The 6,502-nt window shown below is 36.5% G+C and overlaps 1 protein-coding gene across 3 annotated transcripts; it reads left to right on the top strand.

Annotated features, from left to right (window-relative positions):
• The first annotated feature begins 627 nt into the window (after positions 1-627).
• LOC121985727 lies at positions 628-6,231 on the top strand. 3 transcript variants are annotated; one of them, XM_042539337.1, is made up of 12 exons: positions 628-776; positions 849-920; positions 1,012-1,063; positions 1,253-1,326; positions 1,419-1,549; positions 1,654-1,720; positions 1,797-1,886; positions 2,743-3,074; positions 3,163-3,469; positions 3,606-4,375; positions 5,642-5,764; positions 6,005-6,231. In XM_042539337.1, the coding sequence occupies exons 1-12, from the start codon at positions 752-754 to the stop codon at positions 6,062-6,064; spliced, it is 2,103 nt and encodes a 700-aa protein (XP_042395271.1). In that variant the 5' UTR covers positions 628-751; the 3' UTR covers positions 6,065-6,231. The 3 variants fall into 3 exon arrangements, with proteins under 3 accessions (XP_042395271.1, XP_042395270.1, XP_042395272.1); XM_042539336.1 differs by having other exon boundaries at positions 1,791-1,886; XM_042539338.1 differs by lacking the exon at positions 1,797-1,886.
• Positions 6,232-6,502: the final 271 nt, after the last annotated feature.

The raw sequence follows: 6,502 nt of genomic DNA, 5'->3' as shown, positions 1-6,502 counted from the left end.
AACTAAGTCGCTCGTGAGCTATTCAAAGCTCAATTCGATAAAAGTTCGTTTGAGTTCTTTAAGATAAACAAACCAAGCTCAAGCTTCATAATATTCGGCTCGTTAGCTCGTGAACATGTTCGTTAAGCTCATAAATCAACTTTTAAATTAAAAAAATAATAATTTTGATATTGAATTTATAGATTTTACACTCTACTTATGAAAAACATAGACAAATATATTAAATTTATTTATTAGAATAAAATTATAAATTTTAACAAGAATATTATAATTTTTTTAAAATATATAATTTAGTTTTTAATATATATTTAAATTTATAATTTATATTTATTAAGCTCGTTTAGGCTCGATAAAAATTCGAATAAGTTCGTGAGCCATGAATATATTCGTTAAATAAAGCTCGAACTCGGCTCGATTATAAACGAGTCAAATTTAAACATCCAAGAGTTCGGCTCGACTTGATTCGATAACACCCCTAGCTTGATACAGTTGGATCTGGTATCATGGCAATATTGGACGGTTGAGATGGCTTCATGCTTCTTAATCATCCGGAACATCAAGCCAACCATTTAGCCACACGTGTCGTCCTCGAGTTTGCACGCGGCCACACTCTCGGGGGCCCGCTGTTCCCTCCCCTCCCATCGGCCTCTACGGGCTCAGCCACAGATGATGTGTTCCATATCCATCGGCCAGCCACTGGGACGGAGGCGGAGGAGGAGCCAGTTCAGCGCATCCCTACAACGAGTTGGCGATGCCAGGCACCATCCAAGTCTCAGGTAGCTCTTCCTCCCAAGAAATCCGATCTCTTATTGTGCCATTTGCACCTCAGTATCTCACTCAAATTGCAGTTCTCGAATTGGTGGAACCCCCTTCCTCTACTTCGCCGACGGCGAAGACGAAGCCTTCTTTCTCTTTGAAAGGTATGTTAGTTCCTCTTCCCTTTTGGGTTTCTTTTTGTATGCTACCTTCGTATCCCTTTTCGTCTTTCGCGCTCATGCGCTTTCGCTGCAGTTACCTCGGGGAAGAGAGAATATCAAACAATGGGCAGCGGGGAACTCTCACTGTGAGCATTCCTTTTGAAAGTCTCTTTTCTCTTCTTCACTTGAATGCTTAATTAACAATGCCCTCTTTATCCACTGTCAACATTTCTTGATCGGTGCGCTTGGTAGTGTCCTTGGATGAGTTACTTTCTTTGTGTTAATAAAAACAAACGAAAACCTTAGATACTTATCCTATTTGATCCCGCGTGCAGCCCTGTTGTTTCTCTGAGAGAGAATCTAGTAGTCATGCTGTACGGTTCAGATGGGAAGTTGATTTCTCGAACAGGTGAAATTCATTGATGTATTTGATTTCTGATTACCAACTTGATGACTGTATCCTACTAAATGCTAACCAGAAGTTTTTATGCCACTTGGAAGAATTCAAGACCATCTCAGTGGTTGAAAAGGGGAGATTAGACAGTTCTTTTCCTCTTGAAGATGGTTGCATTGTCAATGTCACACTGAGATTCTTACTTAGCAAAGAGGAACAGTTAAGGGTCCATGAACTAGTACGATAATCCCAAGCCTTTCCATTGTTCGCTTTTATGATACTTAATCTTTTTGAGGAATATTCTGATGCTTCTTCTGAAACTCGTTTATCATGTTTCTTAAGAGAAATTCTAAACTCAGAAGGAAGCACCCGGAGTTGCATGATGAAGACATTGAGAAAAATGTTCATGGTAATGCTGTTATTCTTTCTGTGAATATTCACTGGATTGCGTTAGATCTTTTCTTTGTTTGGTTTACAAGCTGCAGGAGAGAAAGCTAGGATTACATGGACAGCTAATAATGTAGAACTTAAGGAGGAGAGACATGAGTTTAGTCAGTCAATGCATGCAGGCCAAGTTATGTATCCAGTCTGCATTCAATCAAAATTTCTTTTTGAACCACCTTGATTTTATGGCTCTACAATAGATTCGGCAACTTAAGGTAAAAACAATCTTGAATCAGCTATATGCCATTCTAGCTATATTAGCTAGAGGATTTGCAAAATGGTTATCATCCCTATTTATATATTTCCATTTAGTGTCATTAAGGTAAAAACAATCTTGAATTAGATTTCATACAATCCCTGGACATGTCTCCATTCTGTTCAGGATTTCAATAAGAGTGAGTGATGCAATATACTTTCAACAAATTTTGATCTCTATTTTGAGGAAAAATATGCTTGAAGCGCAGCCCAATATTCAGCAATAGGTGGATTTGACACTATTCCAGTGAATGTGCCTGCTGCAGTCCTTATCCCATTCAAATAACAGAGAAGACTAAAAATCCAACATTTGGATATATTTGAACAACCCCTCAGGTTCACAGAAAAGTTTCAAATTAGCATGATTGCTATAGTTGAATTTGCAGTGGAGGTTGAAAGTAATCCCTTTAGGGCAAGAGAGGTAATCTTTGGCGGTTGCTGCAATTCCATACCAAAGGACAAGTGGGATATGGTGCTTGTTGAATAACCATTCATTCATATCGATCCAAATAAATCAAGTTTTACTGATTAGAGCTAGGGATGCATCGTTGATTTTTCCTCAAAATGTTGGATTTCACAAACCATTTACCTAGACACCGACTAATCAAGACCTGGAATTTGTGTTATATATATATATATAAAGAAGTCCCATAACAAGGTCGCAATATGACATTTAAAAGAAATAAACGCTGATAGTAATTGTCTCACAGAAATGTGTAATTCTCATTGCAGATGGTCAATCAAGCACCACATCGTCTGCAGATGCTAAAAAATACTCCCAGGGCTCGCTTAGAACTAACAGCTATGAACAAAATGGAGTAGATGAAGGACAAATGACAGAGTTAGCCAAAGGAAGTGTTAAAGAAAGAGACATTTTCCAAAAAGAGAGTTCAGATCTTCAAAGGGAGCATGAAACAATCTCAACATCAACAATTGCTGCCAAGGAAACCACTACCTTCCGTCATAAACTGGAAGATCAAAGAAGTGGCAAAAGCTCATTGTCGAGAAGCCCAATAAGCAACGTGAGGACAATGATTAGTGTTTTTGAAAGTAATCCATCTGAGGTACTTGTAGTTTTACGTTTGATCTGTTGGACCTGTATCCATGAAAATGTCTTGAAACTTTAATTCTTTCAAACTGTTTGCGCTGTAGGGACTGCAGCATAATGTTAGTTCTAACATGTCACTCGTTAGCAAGAATCAGCAGGGAGGCTCTTTGAAGAGAATCTCATCCGAAGAAAGTATTGAGAAAAAATTCATTTCTCAAACAATGGCAAAATCATTTTCTGCAGAGATGCTTTCTGATATTGACTTGCAAAATGACCAAAGGTTTGGCAGACCACATCTCTTGAAGAAACAAGAAGAAAAACAGCACATCGATAAAGCTACCAAGCTGGACGCTGTGGCAGAGAAAACCTATTTTTCAGACTTCGATCAGAAGGTCAAGAATATAGGATCAGGTAAGCTCAATGCTATTGATGTAAAAAAATGCAAAAGCACATATGCAGATTCCCTACATATTCCAACATCCAAGCTTTTAAAAGAAAGTTAAGTCTAAAACTATTTTGAATAAAACCATCTTGTATGAATTTGCAGAGATTGTGAAAGGTAGGGCAGATGCTTACTTTTTCAAGGCAAGAAAAGATTCTTCTGTAGCATTCCAACCCAACGTTTCTGGTGCTAGTGCTGGAATGAAATCTGATATTCTGCAGATGGATGCCAATGATTTGGATTCAGATAACTCATACACTACGGATTATTATCTCCCTTTTGATGACAAAGAGACACTTCATTCAAGTGTTAGAACGAAGCCTTTTAGATCTGAAACTATTAAAGAGAGAAAATACAGTGTTTCCACTGAGTTTAAGTTAAATCATAACTTTGGTAAGGATCCAGCCTCTGAAAATTCTGATGATATGCTCCTGAGGGTATATCAAGAAGATGTTGGAAAATCCAGGATCATTGAGAATGTTGGAAATGATGTCAATCTAGTTATGCATGGAACTGAAAATCAAAATAAAAGTCATGGCTTTTTGAAGGGAAGTGAGCAGTCAAGAAGTACATTCAATCAGCCTTTTAATATTGATAATCCTTGTAGTACAAAGACAGACCAGGAATTTTTGTACTGTAGATTCTGCAGTGGCAATTGTAGCGAGCAAGTAGCTTCTTGGACTTTATCTGAATCAAGAGAACTCCTATATACTCAAACTGAACGATATGTGTTCGATACATTTGGCATATGGGTTCCACGGAATTTATGCATTACCACAGGGAGTAAACAACTGAGGACTCTCCTTGAAAGTTGCAAGATTTGTCATGGTTCATTGTCCATGGAGGAAAAGATAAGAGCAGAAGCCCATGAAAAGGTTCGGGTTCCTAATCTCTTACCTCTGCCTTCTTTTGTATTAATTAATTAGCATGCTGGTAAACTTTGGGCTTTCATAATGGAATACTAATTAAGACACCTTCTATCCTTTGGTTATGCTTCAACAAACAATGACAGAGAACACACCCACCTTTGGTCCAGTTGTTTTTTAACCAACTCGCCATGAGTCAATTCGCCTAATATGCACTACTAAGCAAATTTCTACAGACTTAAGTTGTGATATCTTTTCCTTTTGAAAAAAAATCTAACCAAGCTGGAGAAATCTTTCTAGGTTAAGTTGGCAAATCTTTAAACTCAAAACAATATGTGAAGGTGCTAGTCTAGATGTTCTTTACTAACACACTTATGCACACATGGATTGCTTGGAATTATATGTAAATGCAATAAGACTTAAAAGTTGAAAAGTTCAATATGATTCTTGTTAATAAATGACATTAACATGATCTAATAACTTTAAAATACATAAACAATTTTAATTTTTGCTAGTTATAAAGATATGAAAATGTAGGTTTAACTTCAGAGAATTTGAACTGAATAATTTAAAATGTAGTAAGAATTACCTCTAATATCTGCTTCAACAGTTCGAACTTGGACCCAAATACCCAATTAAAAATCTAAAAGATTGATTTTATCCATGTAGGCAGTAGGCATTCAAAACAATGTTTTGCACACATGCAATATACGGCACACCATCATTTTAACAGATGAGACAATTAGTTGCATGATAAACTTTAACCCGAAACTTAAACATTAAGCTATATTATAACAATAACCAAGTCTTATCCCACCAGGTGGGTCAGTTAATATTAAGCTATATTAGATAAAAAATGAAATATCACAGCAACAACTGACAGATTAATGCAACTATTCCCCTCTTGGTTTGACATCACTGACAGCCATCCATGTGGCTATTATCGGCCTTGCAGGTAAGATTGGGGAAACTACGTATAGCCTACCCATATGCTAGCCACAATTATAAATGCTTACCATATGCAGCCAGAGCTACATATACACTCCCACTTTCACGTAAGTGGTGGTACTGAGTGTCTTCTCTCTGGTGGCGTTCATCTGCAACTAACATTCCCCACCAACCTATTTTTTGGGATATATTTCTCTTTTGCTTCTTTTTTTTTTTCCTATCCTAATCACTGACTTCAGAACTAACTGGCAATTTGTAAATGGTGGATTTCAAGCAACAGGTATCCTGTGAAAGAATGACTTATTTTGATATGGTAAAACATTGTAGGCAACGTTATCAAATGATCCATCTGTCGCAGCGATGCTGAGTGAGCATATCTGTTATAGCCTGCCAAAATTGGGCCCTGAAGATGTTGGCGCTTCAAATTTAAACGGAAGACTGCTTGCCCAGGTATCTTAAACACACTCACAGGGAGTTCTAACTAAATTTAATTATCGATCATGATCAAATGCAAAGGGTTTTCATTTGACTTATTCCGGCACAACAAAAAGGTAGGGAAAGAAAAAGAAATTTCAAGAATGTAGTTTCCAAATAAGACAAACATCATATTTGTGATTCAACATTTTTTTAATAAAAAAAATGACTCTTTACTTGTCCTCGTTTTTTTGTTGTTGTTACCTTCTTTTACAGGGAGTACGAGTCATTATTGTGATCATTGCCTGTGGGACACTTCTGCTTGGAACCCGATAGAGCAAATATGAGGTCCTAAACTACTACTACAAAAGATTAACTAACTTAGAATACTGCAACTGTCTTTCTTTTTTCTTTGTATAATAATTATTATATACATTAATTTGTCACTTGTTAAATATATAATTATAAATTTTTGTGTAATGATTTATATTACGTTTTGTTAAGTTTGGATTACATGTAAGGAAGGTCTTAGCTTTATTAATTAGTGAACACTGATCGCAAATCTATGTAATTAAATGTTTCTTTTATTTTTTAATTGGAAACGAAGTGATGAATGTTATGCATGGGTCGCCTTGAATGGCACATCAACACACTTATCCTTCAACTTGGAAAGAGGAAGAACTCCTCAGTGGATCCATTTTTGGACAAAAATAGTATCTATCAAATCTGACAAAAAGGTTCTTTGTGTAGTCCAGTGAAAGTTGTCTTTTTTTT

This window comes from Zingiber officinale, chromosome 5B (genome assembly GCF_018446385.1).
Source record: "Zingiber officinale cultivar Zhangliang chromosome 5B, Zo_v1.1, whole genome shotgun sequence".
Lineage (NCBI taxonomy): Eukaryota > Viridiplantae > Streptophyta > Magnoliopsida > Zingiberales > Zingiberaceae > Zingiber > Zingiber officinale.
Note: the sequence above shows the minus strand (reverse complement) of the source record. Positions and strands in the feature narration are given on the sequence as shown.